The following is a 23,195-nucleotide window of genomic DNA, read 5'->3' as shown; positions in this document are numbered from 1 at the left end:
GGTTTCAATGATGCTTTATAGCCAAGACTGGACTCTTAAGAAGCAGAATTGGGAGTTATTTTAGTGAGAATTTCATTCAAACTCAATGTTTTTCAGAAGAGAAGGCCCAGATTATAAAATATTTTACCCAAGGTCATTCAATGAAACAGCAGGGCCTGAATCAGAACCTGCCTTTGTGATCCACAAAACTGTCTGCCTTTATGGAAGTGATTTTGAGACTCTCAAAGAACCTATGACTGAAAAACTGCCTCTTCCCTAAAACACTGATCAAACTCCAGTTACCTATTTTCATTCCTGTTAATAACTATATTTCTACTTCATATTCTATGTCTAGAGGTTGCTAGTTTTGTTATTTCTTCTTGTTGTAGCTAGTAATTATTTTCTCCTATCTCTATTAAGTAAAATAATGGCAAAGTATATTGATCCTTTTCCCAAGCAGAGCTGAGAGCCCCTTCTTGTACTCCTCATATGATCTCATTAAAATAAATACTTTACATGTTCCAAACTTTTAAAAGTTTTATTTAATTTCTAAATTCACTTATTTTTTTCCCCACAAAAAAATTCCATTTGTCTTTCTTTCGTATTAAAGATTTAGACAGGAAACCAGATAATGAAATTCAGTGGAATGAACAGGCACTTTAATTCTGTTTGCTGGGCACTGGCAACAAAAAGTATTTGGGAACATAATAGGCACAAAGGGAGTCACTGGGCAGTAAAACTTCTGGCTTATCTTCTCATCCAGGTTGAATTCATTTGGATGGGGTGGGAAAGTAGGATAACGATATGGCAAATTTTCCACTTTGTTGCCACCATTGGTGGGAAAATGTTAAGGCGGAGACTGCAGGCCCTGTGGCATGGTACAATATTTTAGAGTTTTTTTTTTTTAAAGTATTAATCACAGGCTGAAGTGAATTATGCATTTCTAAAAACTAGAAATGCAAAAAAGGAATTCTAATATCATTAGTGGTTTTGTAATAACATAACTGTAACTAATAATTTGCATCTTGAACCTGTGCAGATAAAGCTGAAGTCAAATGGCAGTTCAAATCTCCCAGTTAACCACTGTCACCGTTAACCAATAAAAAAAGATTAGATAAAAGTAAGACACAATGAAGCAACTTTTGTATAAAGATTTTTCTACCCCTACAGTGCAGAGAGAAAAACAAAAGGGAATCACATAATTTAAAAAGATAAGGGCTGAAGGGGAAAGGGAGCATTTTAATCACAGAGTGTAAAATAATAAGGAAGATGCACGTATGTATGCTTCCTAGCCCATTATTGTCTATAACCCTATGGTTCCACGAAGAAAGGAAACAGGAAACTGGAGCAAGCCATCTAATGAACCAATGAGGCCAAAAGGGTAAAACAGCAACCCTCTCCATTTGGATGACTTCCAAAATTGCATCCATCCATCTGACAAATGATCGTTGAATGCTTACTTTGGGTGAGGCAATATTCTGAGCAACAGGGATAGAGCAGTGAACCAAGCAGAGAGCAACCCCATCCATACAACCCCCCACTTCTAATACTGCTTTTAGGCTGCAAAAATGTATTTCCAACATGGCATCTCCAACTCACACATCTAGTTGCAAGATCATCTTCTTTGCTCCCCACATTACTCCTTCTATGTGTCCTCTGTCTCAGTTAAAAGCATTACCATCCACTCATTTCTTCTGACCACCAAATTGTTAAGTCATGTTAAACTCCAACCTCTCCATTTTTACCTCTATCAACTCCTTCAGTATATCACAGAATACCTGATTGCTGAACATCTACAAAGTTTCTTGACTCTGTCTCCACCTTTTCATTCCCTCTACCATTAAGGACCTAATCATCTTTTGCCTAGATTACTGCACAAGCCTCCTGAGGATTTTAGGTCTTCCCTCTGAAAGCTGCTCAATACATCCTCCATTTCAGTTGATGAAAATCATATCCTTTCTCCTCCCTAAAAAACCCCCATATGAATCTTTGACTCCTCTCTTCATTCTTCCCCACATCCACTCCATGAGGAAATGCTATTGATTCAGGCTCCGAAATACATCCATATTCTGACCACTTGTCACCTCTCCCCCTATCATACTGGTTCAAACCAAATTCATCTCTACAATGACTATAATACCTCACTGGCCTCCCAGCTTTAATATTGCCCTAGGTTAGCCTATTCTCAAAACAGCAGCGAGAGTGATCCTTTAAAAATGCGGGTTAGTCAATATTGTTCCCTACTCAAAACCCTATGAGGTACCCCCAGTCACTCAGAGTAAAAGCCAAAGTCCTTAAAAAGGCCTGAAAGCCCTAGATGATCTGGCCTCTTATATCCTAACCTCATCTCCTCTATTCTCTCGGTCACTCACCCTACTCTTTCTGCTTCGGCCATTGGCTCCTAAAAATTCCTCAAACACAGAATTGCTCCTGTCTTAGGACCTTTGCATAGGCTGTTCCTTCTGCCAGGGACATTCTCCCCTACATATCCACATGGCTAACTCCCTCACTCCTTCAAGACTTTTCTCAAATCTCACCTCCTCCAGGAAGCCTAACTTGACCACCTATTTCATAATGCAACTTCCTCCTATGTACTCACAACCCCTTTATCATGTGCTATTTTTTTCCCCAAAGCAATTATCATCTAACATACAATATGTAGTTTACTTACCATCTTTATTGTTTACTGTGTCTCTCCCCATTAGAATGTAAACTCTACAAGGGGAGAGATTTTGTCTTTGTTCAGGGTTTTATGCCAATTGCCTCAAGTACCATGCCATAGTTAAATGTTCAACACTGACTGAATGAATGGACTGATCACCCTGGTTGCAGGATCTTTGCCCCAAGGTCATCTTTTTCAAGCACAGCTCATGACATCAACTGCTTGCTGTAATTTTTTAAAATAAAAGTATAAATCAGACTTCCCCTAAAAAAAATCCAACTCTTTTTGCTGATTCCTTTCAACATTTTTGCTTTAATATCACTTTTAATGTTCTTAGTACAATTGTTATATTTTACAAAATACCCTTTCTGGAATGTAGCGGTTGTTTGGCCTTCCGTATGACATTTTAACTCACCTAGTTTCCTTTAGAAAGTTATTGACTTCAAAAGAAAATTTTTTTGAGCACGAGTGCTGCCACTTTAAAGACTATTTACAGGACATTTTAGGGGACATAAAAACAATCTTAAATAATCATAAATATTAAAGTAAGAGCATGGTGCACTTGCAAAAATTCTGCCAGAGATAAGGTTCAGCCGATGGTAACATCCATGAGCTCTATTCAGGCACTTTGCAATTGAATGTATCATAGTGATTCTTTTTAAATTGAAGAGGGACTCTGAATTATTTCAGATTTTGCACTTTTATGGTACTTTATATCATGCCCTTTCAAATTTATATAAAAATGTAACTATTGTAGCTAAGTTTGCCAAGAAAATTTCAATGAAACAAAAAAAGTTTTTATAGTCAGATTTTCTGTTTATGTTTACAAGCACATCTATTCCATATATTTAGAAATACTTGTATTTAGACAGACATACTTAAAGAAAGCCCCTTAATACATTTTATAAAACACTACAAACTGACTTTGTGTATGAGTTTTAGAATGATGGTTGACACTTACGAAGCAGTTACTATATATCAGGTTCCATATTAAGCCTCGTTTAACCTCCACCACAACCCCTGTGAGGTTGGAACTATTACTATTCGTATTTACAGATGAGAATGCAGGGGTTCAGAGATGTTAAGTGACTTGCCCAAAGTCACAGAACTACTAAATACATCCAGTTTTTATTTCAGATCCCTGTTCTAAACCGCTCCATGTCAAGCTTACTGCTTTGCCTCACACTTAAAATGTATGAAAGAGAAACAGACTAACTTCATTAACTGCCAGTTGCAGCAACATCTTTTGAACCTAAGCACCTTAACTAGGCCCAGAGTCATAGCAGCCATATTTGAACAACTGAATCCCACCTCAACTGAATAGAACAGGGTTAGGAAAATCCACCTCCTCGGGAATTCCGAGTTGGAAGTGAGAGCAGGCCTCTCCCCGTGGCTGTACATAATAGATGACCTTGGAACCAGCTTCTGCCTGTTTTGTAGGCAAAGTAGCAGAAAATGTCAGTTTGTTGAGAAAGAAGCAGATGTGTGGAGAAAAATCACAAAGCAGAGACAAAAATCCCAGAGTATGTCACTAAGACCTCCCGGGTTTGGTTCCAAGGCTTCTGGAGTATGGGTATGTCCTCGCTTTTGGGTTTCACGAGAAATCCCAGAAACTGGAAAAATCTATTCTCCGTCTATATTTAGTGGTTTAAGTGGGTTCCTGTTACCTCAACTAAAAGTTTGGTTATTCAATATTCAGATCTGGCTTTATACGCGGGGCTGAAAACCAAATAACCTTCACTGAGCAAAAAGAAAACAGAACATAGAAGGATTTGAAATGCTAGCATTTAGAAATATAGTCAATTAATCTAAAGAACAAAGTATCTTTAAAATAAAACTGTGATAGTCTCAAGACTTCAGGAAAATGGTTTTACCTTGGAGAACTGGAAGATGAAATGAACTTACAGGAAAACCATGTGAGATACTAAAACACAATGAGCAGCAGCAATAGAAGATGACCCAAAAAAAGCAAGCTTCTTGCCATCACATTACTAACAATAAAATGCACACACACGTGAGAGGCAAAAAAATAATTGGCTCTATTTTCAGGCAGTCAAAAAGTAATTTCCATATATTCCCTGTATCTGTGTTCAAAAATTTTAGGCAGCAGAATCATCTGGTATTTATTAAATGGTGGATTCCTGGGTCCCAACACAGAGCTACAGAATCACTCCCTAAGTGCAGTGGAGGGATCTCGGCTCAATGCAACCCCTGCCTCTCGGATTCAAGCGATTCTCCTGCCTCAGCCTCCTGAGTAGCTGGGACTACATGCGTGTGCCACCACACCCAGCTAACTTTTTGTATTTTTAGTAGAAACGGGGTTTCACATTGTTAGCCAGGATGGTCTCGATCTCCCAACCTTGTGATCTGCCCACCTCAACCTCCCAAATTGCTGGGATTACAGGCATGAGCCACCGCGCCTGGCCAGAGCTGTGTTTTAAAGCAATGATCCTCAAAATTGTTTGTTTCAGCATCCTCTGCCTTAATATTCTGAAGATATATACTTATACTCACTTATCCATTTTTAAGTTGACATCTAGTTTGACAAGTTGCATAAGGACATAATTTCCAACTTGTTATAAATATCCAGATTTATAAATAAAACTGTTAATCATTCCCTTACATGGATAAAAAGCTCTCTAAGTATCACAGAGATTTGAAAAACATTACTTATTTTTTTAAAAAAAGAACAAGCTCCTCTTCAGTCGTATATCCTTTTTTAATTTTTTCTTGAATTCATACATCTTTTCCATATCCCCAGCAGAACTTCAATAACCTATTTTTATACATCTTTTCCATATCCCCAGCAGAACTTCAATAACATATTTTTATGCTTGTAAATCTTTTACTGATCACTCTATCATGCCCTCCCACAAATGAACTATGTACATAATTGAAATTTTACATTTTACATTCCCTGTGACCGTAAGTTTTCAATATTTTTAAATTTTCTCTTATGGACTAAGTTCCTAAAATTATTATTGGTCCACAATTGATCAAAATTAATATATAATAAATGTTGACAAATCCATTATAGTACAAAAAGTAAAACTTTTCAGTAATACATCTCTTAATGAGATGGATAGGTTATATTTTTATTTACACAACATAGAAGATTTTTAAATTTTTTTATTTTTGATTTTTTTTGAGACGGAGTCTCGCACTGTCGCCTGGGCTGGAGTGCAGTGGAGCCATCTCAGCTCACTGCAACCTCCACCTCCCAGGTTCAAGTGATTCTCCTGCCTCAGCCTCCTGATTAGCTGGGATTACAGATGCCTGCCACCACGCCCAGCTAATTTTTTGTATTTTTAGTAGAGACAGGGTTTCACTATGTTGGCCAGGCTGGTCTCCAACACCTGACCTCATGATCCACCTGCCTCGGTCTCCCAAAGTGCTGAGATTACAGGCGTGAGCCACCACGCCCGGTCTGAGGATTATTATTTACCACTAGGATGAGATATAGTTCAGCATCAGTTCTATTCCTATTTTTCATGTTTTTAATGTAGATATAAAATATAAGAAACCTGCTCTCATAAATAAAATAGGAATAGAAGTTTAGTGACCGTGAAATCATTCAATTCTTTGGACTTCTTCCCAGTTATGTAACAAAAAATTACATATGAATTATCAGTATTTTTAAAGATCAGCTGACAATTCGAGTATATTTTATTTTATTGAAAGCAAAGAACTGAAAATGGTTTGTTATCTGGTAATATTAGAGTCCTTCACTTTCTCAACACTAACATCATATTTTGAGTTCTTCCTTTGGCTTGTGCCCTGGAGGTTTTTATTCCCAAGGCCAATGCACCAAGATTTAGGATGAGAGAGTAGCGCCTTTCTCTCCTAACTGAAAATAGAGTAGTTCTGAAAGGGGAAGCAATAAAGGAGAATCCACACAAATGAACACTGATTTTCTTAGATTCCTATCACTGCTACCTACCATAACTTAGAATGCCCATGTATCCCCAGGGGCATGTGCATCCTGGTTTCGACACACTAATTGGAGCTCTGTTCATTCATGCATTCATTCCACAAACATGTATTAAGCACTTGCAACATGCCAGACACTTATCTAGGCACTGGAGATACAGCAATGAACAAAACAAGAAATCTCCCGCCCTCATGGCCCTTCTAAAGGAAGCAGACAATCTGTTAGGTCTGTGTTGGGTGCTACAGCCACCTGCCTGAGCCTCCGGTGGCCTGCTGTTCTCTCTACTCCAAAGAACCGTATTCCTACTGTAATAATTTGAAATGCCAACTAGACTGGATTAAGGAATATCTAGAAACCTGTAAGGCATTGTTTTGGAATGTGTCTGGGATGATGTTTCCAGAGGAGACTGGCATGTGAGTCTGAGTGGACTAGGTGGGGAAGATCCACCCTTAATGTGGGCAGGCACCATCCAGTCTGGTGGATGGTGGTGAAGGCAGTACAGAAACAGGAAAAAAGTGAATGTGTCATTCTATCTCCAGGATCTGGAATACACTCGTCCCCTGCCTTAGACAACAGAACTCCAGGGTCCCAGGCCTTTGGACTCCAAGGTTTACATCAGTGGCTCCCTGGGTTGCCTGGCCTTCAGCCTTGGACTGAAAGTTACAACATTGGCTTTCCTGGTTCTGAGGCCTTGGGGACTTGAACTGAGCCACACTACCAGCATCCCACGGTCTCCAGCTTGCAGATGGCCTGTTGTGGAACTTCTCAGACTCTATAATCACATAAGCTAATTCCCCTAATAAATCCCCTCTTATGATATCTAAGCAGTTGCACAGTTGTCCCTCAGTATCCATGGGGAATTCGTTCCAGAACCTCCTTCAGATATCAAAATCCACAGATGCTCAAATCTAGATATAAAATGGTGTCGTCTTTGCATATAACCTATGCACATCCTCCTACATACTTTAAATCATCTCTAGATAACTTAGAGTACATGATACAATACAAATGCTATGTAAATAGTTACACTGTTTGGGAAATGCTGTTTAGGGAATGACAAGGAAAACTGTCTATACATGTTGGGTACAAATGCAAATTTGTTTTCAAATATTTTCAATGGTGGTTAGTTGAATTCACGGATATGGAATCTACTGACCATATATATATCCTTTTTATTCTCTCTGGAGAACTCTAATATGCTAACTTAGTCAACAGAGAGCTAGGAAGTACTTACTACATGCCAGAACCTTAGCTAAACCCAAAAGAATAGAGAGGATGCAGACTGGTCCTCCACAGTATACCATAAGCATAAAGCCTCTCATTCAGATTCACCTTATGTAATACATGAAGTCACTGTTTAAATAAGTTTATGTTCTACAAAGCAAAGACCAAATCATTACCAGGGTAAAGCAGATTCTCCTCTGCATATGTAATATTAATCTACTGGCTGTGCTTAACATTTATTTATTTATTTATTTATTTTAATTTTTTTTTTTTAAGACACAGGGCCTTTCTCTGTTGCTCCGGCTGGAACGCAGTGGTGTAATCATAACTTGGTCCTCAAACTCCTGGGCTCAAGAGATCCTTCTGTCTCAGTTTCCTGAATAGCTACAACTATAGGTATGTGCCACCACTCCTGGCTTTTTTTTTTTTTTTAATTTTTTTGAAGACTAGGTTTTGCTATGTTCCCCAGGCTGATCTCAAACTCCTGGCCTTAAGCGATCCTCCTGTCTTGGCTTCCCAAAGTTCTGAGATTACAAGCATGAGCCAGCATGTCCAGCCTTAAAGTTTAAAACATAATTTTGTTCCCAAACAATGGATATGAGTAAACCACATCCTTGGCAGTGACTGCATTCTAGGATAATTTTTAATCATTGACAAAACAAATTATTCTTCCTATCAAGAAAAAAGCACTAGTTCTGAGGATAAAACACTACATGTTTGTCAAGAAAACAAAGTCAACCATCCATGAAAAGAAAGTGCACAAAAATGTACAATTCCTAGGGTGGAAGCCGGGCGCGGTGGCTCACGCTTGTAATCCCAGCACTTTGGGAGGCCGAGGCGGGCGGATCACGAGGTCAGGAGATCGAGACCACGGTGAAACCCCGTCTCTACTAAAAATACAAAAAATTAGCCGGGCGTGGTGGCGGGCGCCTGTAGTCCCAGCTACTCGGAGAGGCTGAGGCAGGAGAATGGCGTGAACCCGGGAGGCGGAGCTTGCAGTGAGCCGAGATCGTGCCACTGCACTCCAGCCTGGGTGACAGAGTGAGACTCCGTCTCAAAAAAAAAAAAAAAAAATTCCTAGGGTGGAAATTTCCATCAATCAGATATACTCTTGGTGAAAATCAAGGGCCACCATGTCATTTAAGTTGCAAAATTCAAAGTATTTTAAGTTCCTAAGTTAAATAACCCCAAATGTTTCTTATCAAGAAAAAACCTCTCCACCTAAACACATAGCTACAATTTATAATTACCAAAAGAAACCTCACAATGGCCCTTTGTAAAGGATGATCCTCATATAACTAGACAATTTCCCACTCCCTCTTCTGTGGTGCCTTTTAAAATTATCATTGGAACATCTACAGTCGGAAGGTAAAAATCATTTTTTCCTATATGAAGTTAATATAGAATGCATAATTAGAACTTATTTTCCACCTGTGGTAATATGCTTACAATTATAGCCACTATTTCATACCATTAATCCCTGAAAGTAAAGGCAGCTAGCAGAGTAAGGAGACCTCTGAGAGTGACACAGAAGAAAGCTGGCTGGACCACATTGAAGTGGAACTCTTAAATCTGCCTTCAAAAGTGCAACAGTCTAGCCACAAGAACTACCTAGTATAGAATTAACATTCTAATCCAAATGAGAGGAAAATTCTAAGGTTCCATCTTGATCAAAATATTATGATTATAAAAACATTCCAAAGTTCAGCAAACCATACTGAACTTACATAGTCCCATATCCAACCTCTAAATGTGCTTTAAAGATACAATAAAAAATAGATTGTGTAGTGAATAAATAAGAGATACAGTAGGCTCTAAACAGGGTACAGTCCATGAATTTGGGTTAAAGCCAGAAATTACCAGCCTCTGAAATTTAGGTTAATTATGAACTTAAAAAATCAACACCAATGATGGGATAAACTGGCACCCTGTGCTTCTGCTGAGATGCACTGAGAAGGATACAGTGTCACCTATGGAATATTCCTGTCCAAAATGTTTAATCTTAACCTAATCACGAAGAAACAATTAGACAAATCTAAACTGAAAGAAATTCTGCAAAATAACTGGCCTGGCCTCTTCAAAAATGTCAAGGAATAAAAGACAAAAAAAGTTGAGAAATTATTCCAGATTAAATTCAATAAATTCATATTGAATACCTACTATCTGGATAACAGCAGTGTGTGGTGGCTAAGAATGTATCAAATTCTGCCTCAAAATCCTATCTCTACCAGGTGGAAAAGACATCTAACCATGCCATGTCCCAGTCTCCTCTCAGTAAAATGAGGATAGTAATATTATAGTACTTTCTTCAAAAGATTATACCGAGTTCAATGAGTTCGTCTATAAAAGCCTTAGCACAGACACCGCTTAACACTTAATAAGTGCTCGGTAAATGTCAGTGGTGATCATGACCATGATGATGGTGAAGAGCCACCAGATGCTGGGGGAGGGGAACAGAGAGATTAACATCGTCACTGTCCTCACTGTGCTTACAGTGAGATGTGAGTTAGAGAAAAATAACCAGGCAATTCTAAGACAGTGCAATAGATGGACTTTGGCTGATGAAAGGCTCTAGAGTTCAAAGGAGGCTGTTAGGTCTTTCTAAGCAAGGAATGCTGGCATTGGAATCCAAGTAATGACAGAGAGGTGAGGCAACTAGGGTAGGAGAGATCAAACTTGAGGACTGCTATGATGATGAGGCAGGGGAGTGCTGTGGATTGAGTCTAGTTCCTGGCTTGGCAGCTCAACGGGCTGTGGTGCCAGTCACTGAGAAAAAGGAGCCCAGGGCATGAGCAGGTTTAGGGGCAGAAAGAGAGTCCACTGACACTGGGTCAGACTCAACCAGAAGGGCCACCCAAGGGGACTTGTGCTGGACTCACAAAGGCATGTGGCAGAGAAGTCCTGATCTTGAGAGAAAAGGATACATTCTGCATTCCCCAGAATAAAACACCTAAACCAAACAGATTTTATCTTGTTCTCGCCTGCACTCTAATTTCAAAACATGATAAAGAAAAATACAGCAGTCCTGTCAATCTTATGTATTTCACAGTGTAACTATTTTACTGTAAAAACAGAAATTAGGAGGGATATTTGTGGCTCTCAATAGGTTCATTAAACCTAAAATTGTAAATTCCCCTGCCAGAAAGGTGGTATGCTAGCCAGATGTTCTCACTCTGCTTGAGAACATTATTTTGCTTACTAAAGGTAAGAAAGAAAACATTTAGGCCAGGCTCGGTGGCTCATGCCTGTAATCCCAGCACTTTGGGAGACCGAGGCAGGTGGATCATGAGGTCAGGAGTTCGAGACCAGCCTGACTAACATGGTGAAACCCCGACTCTGCTAAAAATACAAAAATTAGCCAGGCATGGTGGCGCACACCTGTAATACCAGCTACTCAGGAGGCTGAGGCAACAGAACTGCTTGAACCCGGGAGGCAGGGGTTGCAGTGAGCCCTGATTGTGCCACTGCACTCCAGTCTGGATGACAGAGCAAGATTCCATCTCAGAAAAAACCTTTATAAATTCTCATTTCCTAGGTTATAAAACATATAACCCCTCACTTATACCCACCGAAATAAAACTGCCAGGAACAACTCTAACTATGTGTGCTCATGTGCCTGTGAGCAAAAATACATAAACTATATTGATATCATAAAGAAAACACTAGATTCAATCTTGGCCCATAGCGTCTCAATTATCAATCCAACCAGAAGCTGAAGCTGGATTTGCCACACAACACAAAACCAGTCTTGCTGCCACACTATGTGCTCATTCAGTGTGTGCCTGACAATGGCTACAGGCAACACTGATTCTCTGCCTACACACTGTCTTTGAGGTACACTGCACCGTCTGTTGGCTGAATCTCAGATCAAACTGCCTTAGCTCATTTCCTTGTGAAAAAGATGACTGCTTGTCCCCAATATCCATTCTACATGCCCCCTTAGGAGTAGAACCCCCAGAGTCTTGGATGCTTACTACAGTTCACCTTTCCAAGCTTCTTTGGTAGTCAGGTATCATCATGTGCCTTAAGTTTTGGCAACTGGGATGTGAGGGGAAGTGATGTCTGTGATTTCCAGATCATGCCCACAGAAGGAAACTACTTGGCCTCCACTTTCCCTTTCCCACAGAATAAACAAACATACGGCAGTGGTGAACCACCTGCAGCCTGCACATGAGCAGAACCACTGAGGCAATGGAAGAACAACAAGCTAGAAAGAGCCTGAGCCCCCGACTCATGAAGCAAAGAGCTAGATTCCAAAGTGACTACTGGCTTAAATTTAAAATTTTATATTATTATTATTATTATTATTATTTTTTTTTTGAGACGCAGTCTCGCTCTGTCACCCAGGCTGGAGTGCAGTGGTGCAATCTTGGCTCACTGCAAGCTCTGCCTCCCGGGTTCACGCCATTCTCCTGCCTCAGCCTCCTGAGTGGCTGGGACTACAGGCGTCCGCCACCACGCCCGGCTAATTTTTTTTTTTTTGTATCTTTAGTTGAGACGGGTTTTCACCATGTTTGCCAGGATGGCCTCGATCTCCTGACCTCGTGATTCGCCCGTCTCAGCCTCCCAAAGAGACAGATTCTTGCTATGTTGCCCAGGCTGGACCTGAACTCCTGGGCTCAGCCTCCTGAGTAGCTGAGACTACTGGCACACACCATCACGCCTGGCCAGCTTGGATTTTTATATGAGAAACTTATTCTGCTTAAGCTACTATTATTTTGGTATTTATAAAAACAGCCAAGCCAATGTCTTAATTCATTTCCACTCAAATCATTAAAATGTATGATTATGCAGAATTTATGTAATTAAGGTGTGTCTTACTTTGTTTTAGAGTTTTGCATTCCTTTATAATGACTGCAGACATCTCAGCATCCCACACAGTTTACAATAAATGCTTATGCTAGAATCTCCAAGGGGCATAATAAACAGGTACAGTTAATACCACTCCTCTCCAAATGGTCATATATTAAATCTGTTCTTTAATTTGTTGCTAGAACCAGTATTTGCAGAGTGCAAGACTTCTGACCTATCTGACAAATTTTTAACCTTGGTGTTATATACGATGACAACATTCTACACCCAGCATTAGGACTAGGCTACGCTGGTTTTCTTTTTTCTGTAGAAGAGGACAGATTCTACTAAGTCCTAAGATCGTACTAAGGTGCTTATGGTAGGCAGAATAATGTCCCCTATAGAGTCAATTACCATCACAACCCCAACACGTTCATTTCCTAATCCCAGGAAACTGTGAATATGTTATCTTACATGGCAAAAAGAACTTTGCAGATATGATTAAGGATCATGAGATGGGGAGATTCTTCTGGATTATTCATGTAGGCCCAACTTCATCACAAGCGTCCTTATAAAGAGGGAGACATGAGTGTCAGAGTCATAGAGGAGATGCGATAATGGAAGCAAAAGATAGAAGTATGCCATTGCCAGAAGGGGCCATGAGCTGAGGAATACAGATAGCTGCTAGAAGCACAAAGGGGCAAAAAATGGATTCCTACCCAGAACGTCCAAAAAGAACACAGTTCTGCCAACACCTTAATTTTAGCCCAGTGAAACCCACTTCAGGCTTCTGACCTCCAGAATTATAAGAGAATCTATGTTGTTTTAAGCCACAAAGTTTGTGATAATTTGTTACAGCATCCATAAGAAATACAGTGTCCTTACATGTAACACTGTATATTGTAATAACCTAATTGAATTAGGGTAGGATTTGTCCAGACCTAAAGAGCTAAATGAAAATAAGCAATTTTAATAATATACAATCTTATTAATAATATTGTTACTAATATTATCAGTAATAATACTAATAATAACATACAACTGTTTTGCCTTTTAATTGTAATCGCAAAGGTAGCTCTCCCTGCCTCCCTCCCCCAGCAAAAAAGAAGTCACAGAAAGTGAATATAAGTAGGTACAACCAAATCTTGTAACTAGATAAAAGGATGATTTCTACCCACTAGCAAATGACTCTTCATCTCAAGATGAAACTGAATGGCATTTTTACTGTTATTGTTTTGAAGGATGAATGCTTTCTCTGCTAGTAAAACACATTCAATAATTTCTGCAAAGTCCAAAGAAGAATTTAAGGAGTTTTTAAAGCTCTTCTTGATAACCAAAATCTGCAACTATGCAGGATATTCTCCTGGTATTATTTAGTTCAAATCTCCATCACCTGTTTCAATTTTAGTTCACGCAGCTGTTGGGTACAGAAAACCAAACAGTCACCCCTGTGGCTTCTGTGTGCTTCAAACAGTACCATTCCTGGAGGAGGGCAAGATTCACTGGCCCTAGCTTCATTCATCTGGGCCGTTCAATGTTAGCCAAAAGGGTCCACAACCCACAGGAAGGTCACTAGAAGCTAAAATTATCACTGCTCCCTTAACCTGCTTCTTGTCAGCACCAGCTAATTGCCCACCATTGTGCTTCTGGCTCCATGATGGTTGTGTTATAGTTCCCAACTCAGAGAAGTCTCAGCACAACACCTTTGGAAAATGCTTACCCTGACATTCCTAAGAGCATTCCAAAGCAATGCCCTTGTGTGCCTCTCTGGCCTGGAGCTCATCCACGCCTGACGGTAGAAGGTTCACTTCAAGATCACATTCTTAAGCATGGCCTGTTTTCACTGCCAGGATTTCATAAAATCATAGAACCACAATTGTACTATAAACTCTTGGCCTAAATTTACGTCCCCTCCTTCCTCCTGAACAGAACCAAATGAATGTTGCTTAAGACCCAAAACAGATCCATAAAACAGGACTCCTTTTGTTTCAGAAACAAAATTACTTCTTTGTGATACATCCCTACATTACATTAGGAGAATAACACTATCTCCTGTGCTGTACTCATAGGAAGTAGAGAGTTATCTCCTTGGAGCAGATGCTTGGTTTTAAAGATTGTTTTGTTTGTTTGTTTGTTTGTTGTTTTTATCTGCTTCCCTCTGTCCCAATTTGTTCTGGACTTTGGAAGCCTTCATATCTCCACCACTGATACTGTCTAAGTTTTTCTACCTATACCTTAAGTTTCCTGCCACATCTTCCTGAGTTAAGGCCCTTTAAATAAGCATCACTGCTTTTCAGGGTCTGGAGAAAGGTCTGTCTACTCCAAACCTCAGTGGGAAAGGTGGACGGCATGCACCGGATACCCTTTGTTGTCTCTGAGTAATGATCTTTATTAAACCTTGTAATGGTAGCATACATTCACTTGTATATCACACACTTAACCTAGGAAGCTTTCAGTGTCTGTGTCCTATATATGTTCCAATTTGGTCTTGCTCACTTCAGATATGGATTCCTAATATGTAAAATATATGGCTTTTTGCTCCGTAACTTCTAAGTATTTTAACTCACTGCTATTTGGCAATAACATTAAAAGCACCTAAAAAAACAACTCAGCTCAACAACCTAACACTATTTCTCATCCCATAAGCTAACCCATAATCTTTTTAGGTTTCCTCTTCTTTTACTCATAACTCAGCATTTATTTCCAACAGGAGCTAATAAGAGTTTGTTTTTGGTTTTTGTCCGGTTTATGTTATCTGTAATTTACAAGAATCTTTTTTTTCTCCTCCCTGTGTTAATCTGCCAAAACAAAATACCTTAGACTGGGTGGCTTAAACAACAGAAATTTATTTTCTCACAGGTCTAGAGCCTGGAAGTCCCAGATCAGGGTGCCGGCATGGTCAGTTTCTGTTGAGGGCTCTCTTCCTGGCTTAAAGATGGCCACCTTCCTATGTCCTCACATGGCAGACAGAGAGAGAGCCCTTCGGTGAAGAAGAAAGCCCTTTGGTGTCTCTTCTTACAAGAGTGCTAATCCCATCAGGAGGGCCCCACCCTCATGACCTCATCTAAACCTAATTATCTCCCAAAGGCCCCATCCCCAAACATCATCACATTTGGAGTCAGGGCTTCAACATATGAATTTTGTGTGGGACACAATTAAGATCGTCACAATCTCTCCTTTTAGGGCCGATTTTTATCTGCCTTGGAATGAATCCATGACCAGCCTTTCTTCATTAAATAAGCAGGGACAGAGACTGAACGCCTGTTAGGTCTCAGGCCCAGGCTCAGTGCTAGGTATTCGAAGAGGAATACATACAATTTCTGACATCGGCAGTTCCAGGATTCCCAAGTTCTAGATGGAAATACCTTATTGTGCTGGCTTACTGAGGCAGTCAAGGAAATAGGCCAGTCAGAGCTCCCTTTCTAGAGAAGCACAACTAACTGATGGCCTCTTGCTGCCACAGCCTCAGGTCTACCATGGCATTCATGCAGAAATTGTGTTTCTATTGGGCTGCCAGCCAGTGCCCAAGTGTGCAGAGGTACTGGAATCACTGCTGTTGTTGCCCAGTGCGAAACTCCAGCAACAGGCAACTTTGCTTAGGGAAGCCCCATCCATCCGGCCAAGACTTCTCAGGAATATATGGCATTGTAAAATTCTTCCCCATCCCTCCTTCCTTCCCACCCTTGCTTCGCAGATGTCAGACCTACAGCACGGTCTAAAGGCTCTCTCTACCTTTTGTGGTTTCCTCCCTCTTTCCACTTCATAGACATTCCCCAACTTGCATGCAAATCCCAACTTGGCAACTGCTTCTCAGAGGATCTGGGAAAACAGACTCAGGAATTAACTTCACATAAAATAACTAAAAAACATGTTTAGCTTTCAAGTAACCTGTTCATCTAACTGGGGACAAATACTCATCTGAGACAGCTAAAACAAAAGGTGACAGAAGAAATAAAGAAAATCTGCTTTTTCTTACATTCAAACAAAGGCAAAACAGAAAATTATTCTTACTATAACTTAATATAATTGGACATACAGCTATGGAGCATTTGCCAAGTGCCAGATGTTGTGCAAGGTATTGTAAAGTCTGTAAAGACAAACACAAGATAGACTCCCTGCCCTCAAGGAACTTACAAGCTGCACTCCTATCTTTTACTCAGCATTTTTGCATCATTCATTTTAAACAAATTCCTTAAGCATTTTGTACACACATACACATGTTCTTCTGTACAAAGCAGATGAGTAAACAAGATTACTTCATGTAAATATTTTTAAGTCCTTACTTAGGAAATAATTTGGTCTTTAAAAGTAAGTATCACTATATTTCCCATCTAGAGTGTCCAAATCCCCACCCTAGGCCTCTAAAGGGAAACTGTCAAGACATTTTATCACTTAATCTGATTAGAAAAGTCCTTCATGCTCATCTACATAGATAGATCTCCCAAATCCCAAGTTAAGAAATAAGCTCAAGGCATTTGAGTCAACTGACACAGGCTGGTGGAAAAAAAAAAAAGCCTTAAACATCTTAATATGTTCATTTTTGTTGTTGTTGTATTGTGAAATATCTACATACAAAAAGTATATAAAGTAAATATGTAGTTTAAAGAATAACATAAAAAAACACTGTGCACTCACCATTCAAGTTAAAACCCAGAATATTACTATAACTCTTTTTTTTTTTTTTGAGACCAAGTTTCGCTCTTGTCACCCAGACTGGAGTGCAGTGGTACGATCTCGGCTCACTGCAACCTCCACCTCCTGGGTTCAAGCGATTCTCTTGCCTCAGCCTTCCAACTAGCTGGGATTACAGGCGCCTGCCAACATACCCAGCTAATTTTTGTATTTTTGGTAGAGACAGGGTTTCACCACATTGGCCAGGCTGGTCTCAAACTCCTGACCTCAGGTGATCTGCCCTAAGTGCTGGAATTACAGGCGTGAGCCAGCGGGCCTGGCCTACTATAACTTTTAAAGCACTTTGTCTTTCCTCCACTGCTTTAGAACAGTTTCTCAACCTCACGCTATTGACATTTTGGGCAGATAATTCGTAACCAGAACATTTTGGATGTTTAGCAACACCCCTGGCCTCAACCCATAAGATGACAGTAGCATACCACCACCATCACCACCAGTTGTGACAACCAGAAATGTCTCCAAACATTGCCATGTATCCCCTGGAGGACAAAGTCACCCCTTGTTGAGAACTACTGCCCTAGAGGTAATCACAATCTGAATTTTTGCTTTTATTTATAGTATATCAACATATGTAACCCTAAAACAATGTATTGCTTAGTTCTACTTTATTTGAATTTCATAGAAATGAAATTGTATGCCATGTATTTTCCCGTGACTTGTTTCTTACATTCAACATTGTTTGTGAGATACATCCACGGTGTATTATTACAAGCTATAATTCATACAGTCATTTTTTCATATATTTTTGCTGCTGTATTGTAATCCGTTTAATTAAAACTCCATAATTGTTTAATCCAATCTATTATTGATGGACATTCGTATTGCGTCTAACATTTTGCTTTTATGAATATTTCTACTAGGAACCTTTCCTACACAGGTCTTCTGGTAATTACACAACAATTTCTCTGAGCTATATACGTAGGAGTAGAATTGCTCAGTCACGAGATGTGCTCATGTTCAGCTTTATTATTTTCTAAAGTGGTTGTATACATTTATACCCCCATCAGCAGTAGAGGATAATTGCCATCACTCCACATGATTTCCAACACTAGGGTCTTCACTTATTTTTCACAATATGTGGTACCACAAAATATACATTGCTTACCGTGTAAATCCCAATTCTACAAACAGCAAATGAGATCTGGATACATTCAGACATTCTCTATAAGATTAAAATAAGAATAAGAGATTACAACGAAATGTTTGTACCAAAGAACTGTCTTCATTCCCCTTGCTCTTGTTTCCCTCTTTAAAGAAAATCTGCTCTATTCCAACATCTGTTTTATGAGCAAGTGACTGAATTGCTTCCATCTGTTTTCTAGGCTAGCTCAAAGAACACAGGGATAATAAAGTCTGGGGCATGTGCCTTTATCTTGGGACTGTAAGGCAGATACTTTGTCTTCTAATACAAGAGCATCATTTAAGGAGTGTAACTTATTGTAATGGTTTAATTTTATTTCTTTCAAATCTTGCTCTAATATCCCATTTTAATAATAAATATTTGGCTGCTATAAGTAGCTTTTTAAGCACTTCTTTTTCAGTTCAATTCTTATTAGATCATAAGTGTCTATAATGCTTATAATGGATAGAAAAAAAAACTCTGTAAAAGGGAAACACTCATAGTTAAATGCTGAAAGTTATGAATGGGCTAAATTTTGACAGAAGACTGAGGTCCTTGGTCTCAGAATATCAATGGCAGTACTCAACTTAGAATTCACAACTTCTAACTCCCAAATCAAATTCAGATTCCTAAAACACATGCCCACTCACAAACCATGCATACCAAACATGACTACTGGTTTCTTTTCCTTTCTTTAGCTGGAGAAATATTTTTAGCACATTAAATTAGTATGTAGTCAAAATAACCCTAACTTCATACAGTCGAACACTGTTATTATGGTTTATTGTTGACAAGTTAAAGCTTCTCCCTAAAGTTTATAATGTCATAAATCTCAGCAATCATGGTTTTATCCATTGTGGCAAGGAGGCAAAGATATAGGATCCCTGGCTTTCTGTGGTAGCCAAAAGGCTTCCAAAGATGCAATCCTTGAGGAAGACCAACAAGTCGCATCAGACCCATTCTGCCAAAGGCTCTTGCCTCTTTAGACAATATCCACAAGAAACTGAATTCTGTATGATTGAAGGAATTTGGTAAACAAAAGATTGGAAAGCCAAAGGCTATATGCATGGACATTAAAAATAAAAATTACAGCAATGGAAAATCAAACTCAAAAGACAATCTGTTGAGTGAAGTACTGAAACTCAATCTAAACTTTCAAATAATTCCAAACATTCAACGGTGCTATTGTTCAAAACAAATGGCGGATGATTTCATACTGTGGATCATGATCACATCTATTATTAAGTTATTACTATCATGACCGTAACACTATTGGGTTTATTTTGAATGAAACACACTACTGAAAACAAACCAGGGCCATGCCCTGGCATCCTCAGAGCCCAAGACTAAGAATGTTCATCGCCTTGTCCAAGATCATTCTTTCCATCTACCTTTGGAAATTACCCCAAGTTGTACCTTTGTACCACAATAGTGAATGACTGAACAACTCTCTGAGTAAGCTGGAAAAGTTATTTTCCCCAACTGAAAGACAACTCTTATTTTGTGCCGCCTGGAATAAAAGATTGACCAGCTTTTTTGGGGGTTAAGTGTTGTCCTGTGACTAAGTTCTCCAAAATGAGATGTAACTGAAAGATGCTTAAAGGGAACTGACTCTGAGAAGGGCCCTTTTTTGCTCTTCTGCCTTTCCTACTTCTTTTCCAGGCTGTAACGGAGACTTAATGTAGCTCCAGTGACAATCTTGGGTTGTGATGGCACAATGAGAACAGTGGACACATGAAGTAGAGCATACAGATAAGAGAACCCAAAGATGGAAATGACAGCAGAGTTGCCATTCCCTCCTCTTCCAGACTTTGTACATGAAATAGAAATCAACCCGTAACTTTTTGTTTTCTGAGACAGGGTCTCACTTGGTTGCCCAGGCTGGAGTACAGTGGTGCAATCTGGAATCACTGTATCCTCAATATCCTGGGCTCAAGTGATCCTCCCACCTGAGCCTCCCAAGTAGCTGGGATTACAGGCGCATGCCACCATGCCCAGCAAATATTTTAATTTTTTTGTAGAGACAATGTTTTGCCATGTTTCCCAGGCTGGTCTCAAACTCCTGAGCTCAAGTGATCCACCTGCCTCGGCCTCCCAAAATGCTGGGATTATAGGCATGAGCCACCACGCCCAGCCCTCTAACTTGTTTAAAAATTGTTGTGTGTCTCTCACAGCCTAACCGAATCCTAACCAGTACAGAGCAACATTTGTTTTTAAAAAGTAGGTATTCCCAGTGCCATATGAAAGGGCTCTAGCACCTGTCATGAGAGAATAACTCTTTTTATGAGCTTTATCTTTTAAGGACGGAGAAATATTTACTCTTTAGTTACTAAAAACCTACTTTCCACTCCTTTTCATACTCTCAAAATGTACAAGTATTGTTGTTGGGATTGCTAAAATTATTACCCTGAAAACCCTCAATTTATTTTGTGTAACTTTTTTTCTGACTAACTATATTACCTCATTCTCTCTAACCTCTAATCCTTACAAATACTGCCTTATCCTTGAACATCCGACCTCAGGCCAGGTGGCATGTCTATTGCCCCAGCTTGTAAATTCATTCTAACAAGAATGTTCTCAACAATGGCCTCTTCCCTCTAATTACGAGGAGTCGGATACATGTATTTAAAAACATAACTAAGCTTCCTTTGATCACAGTATATGAACTGGTAATAAATTTTAAATAATTATATTATTTCTCTGTATAGATGCTGTATTTGAAGAAACTATTTTAACTGTAAACCCATGAGACATAAGGCATAACTTGGAATGAAGGATAAGTAGTTAACTATTCCCAATAAAAGAATGAGTTTCTTTTTTTTTTTTTTTTTTTTTTTTGAGACGGAGTCTCGCCCTGTCGCCCAGGCTGGAGTGCAGTGGCGCAATCTCGGCTCACTGCAAGCTCCGCCTTCCGGGTTCACGCCATTCTCCTGCCTCAGCCTCTCCGAGTAGCTGGGACTACAGGAGCCCGCCACCACGCCCGGCTAATTTTTTTGTATTTTTAGTAGAGACGGGGTTTCACTGTGGTCTCGATCTCCCGACCTCGTGATCCGCCTGCCTCGGCCTCCCAAAGTGCTGGGATTACAAGCGTGAGCCACCGCGCCCGGCCAAGAATGAGTTTCTATCTCAGATAAACTCTGACCCAGTAGCCTCTACAGTAATATTCATAAATCTACATCTAGACTTGCCTGAGGAAGAACTAAAGAATATTATTTCGAAAACGAATCTCATCTTCTTTGCTGCCTCATCTAATAAAAGAGCAAAAAAGATTCAAAAACAAGACAGATTGGTTACAATCTGTTTAAGAGAGGTCTATAGAAAAAGAATGCCTAAGACAGAAAAAAGAAAAAGAATACTAAATTTGAAATTAATGTGATTACTTACAGTTTATTGTTGTTTTCCCTAAGAAATTTCAAAGGTAAGCATGAAAATAAAGGAGAAAACAAAACTTCAACAAGATGGCAGAAAATAAACGTTATTTACTATACAGTCCAAAAAATGGTATCAAGATATAATTTGAGTTCCATCAGAGGGCTAATAAACACAATATTCTTTTAGAGAGCTACTTTTTTATACTTAATATAATTGACAGTTCTAATTTTGATGTCCTGTGCAATCCCTCATCCTGATACAAAGCAAGATGATGGTTATATTATCTTCTCCTCCATAATTCTGCTTGATGAAAATTAAAAAGTTAAAACAGCCAAGCCAATTCTTCAGAGTCCTGCAAGCAGTATGTTAAAACTGGTAAAACAAGAAAGGGCATAGGGGAGCAGTAAACCCCCTTCAAATGAGGCCCTAGCTCGGATCATCTATTTCCAAATAAGGTTAACAAAGATCCAGCATTTCCTCTCAATAGCAGACAAATGGGCTGAAGGCAAAGATGCAATAAATGGGGGATACAGAGAGTGACAACCCGTTCCAAGGTACATGGGAACGATAAAGTGCCCCGTGGGTGGAATCCTTTCTGAGTAAAGGTCGTGTCTGTCAATTATGCTTTAGTCACTCCTCCAGATTGGAAATAAACACTTGGGAATGCCACCTACTTCAGAACTGGCATCTCCTTCTGTTAGTATTGTCACCGAAAACATTAACAGTGCATTATTTAACAACTCCCTTAGTACACTTGAAAGTAATTTTCCCCAAATGGGAAAAAGGTCAGTTTTTTTTTTTTAACTAATTACAAAATAAAATGAGGATCTGTTTACAAAACGTAGAGCATTTTGCTCCTCAGCATATATTTTATAGCTTCTTCAAATTAGGAAAAAGGATGATGATAATCTACCCAAAGAGAAACATTTGCAATCTAAAGCAAAGCTAATAAAATTGGCCTCTCAACATTTTCTAAAAATGTTTTCAGTGGTAACAGTGCCAACAGCATGCCAAGAGCATCTATACTTCCAAGCAATCTACAAATGTCCATGGATGGAATATGTAAGAGTTCAATCAGTATTCAAAAAGGAATCAATCCTCTCCCTATTAAAAAATAACAATCATCATTATTAGCACATGAGCTCTTTGTGAAATTCAATCACAAAGATTTGAAAAGCCATCTAGCAGAAATAACCTGAGATTTGAAAAGTCATCTAGCAAAAATAACCAAATGAAAGCATAAATCATCATATCAGAAATTACAGATTTCATCCAGCAAAATGTTAGCCCATCTTCTACAAAACATCACTAAAAATCACATGTAATATCCAGGCAGATTTTGGCTTAAGTGCTGAAGGTAAGAATAGTTCTCATTCTGAAAATTCTGATTAAAAAGTATGGAGGGAGAGAAATTCCCTTCTAAC

General features: G+C 39.3%; 1 protein-coding gene across 3 annotated transcripts in view; it reads right to left on the bottom strand.

Moving 5' to 3' along the window:
* Window positions 1-23,195, bottom strand: part of ARL15 (ADP ribosylation factor like GTPase 15) — a 430,737-nt gene that overhangs the window by 382,869 nt on the left and 24,673 nt on the right. The window contains exons 2-3 of one of the 3 annotated variants that reach the window (XM_055253824.2): window positions 21,784-21,801; window positions 18,385-18,441 (exon numbers count right to left, since the gene is read on the bottom strand). The exons of 1 other annotated variant lie outside the window; for it this stretch is intronic. In XM_055253824.2, coding sequence (XP_055109799.1) covers window positions 18,385-18,438 — 54 coding nt within the window. In that variant the 5' untranslated portion in view covers window positions 18,439-18,441; window positions 21,784-21,801. Of the gene's footprint in view, window positions 1-18,384; window positions 21,521-21,783; window positions 21,802-23,195 lie in introns of those variants that run through there. One more of the 3 variants, XM_055253825.2, reaches the window with a different exon arrangement.

The sequence above is a fragment of the Symphalangus syndactylus genome, chromosome 18 (genome assembly GCF_028878055.3).
Source record: "Symphalangus syndactylus isolate Jambi chromosome 18, NHGRI_mSymSyn1-v2.1_pri, whole genome shotgun sequence".
Lineage (NCBI taxonomy): Eukaryota > Metazoa > Chordata > Mammalia > Primates > Hylobatidae > Symphalangus > Symphalangus syndactylus.
This window is presented reverse-complemented; position numbering and strand designations above follow the sequence as displayed.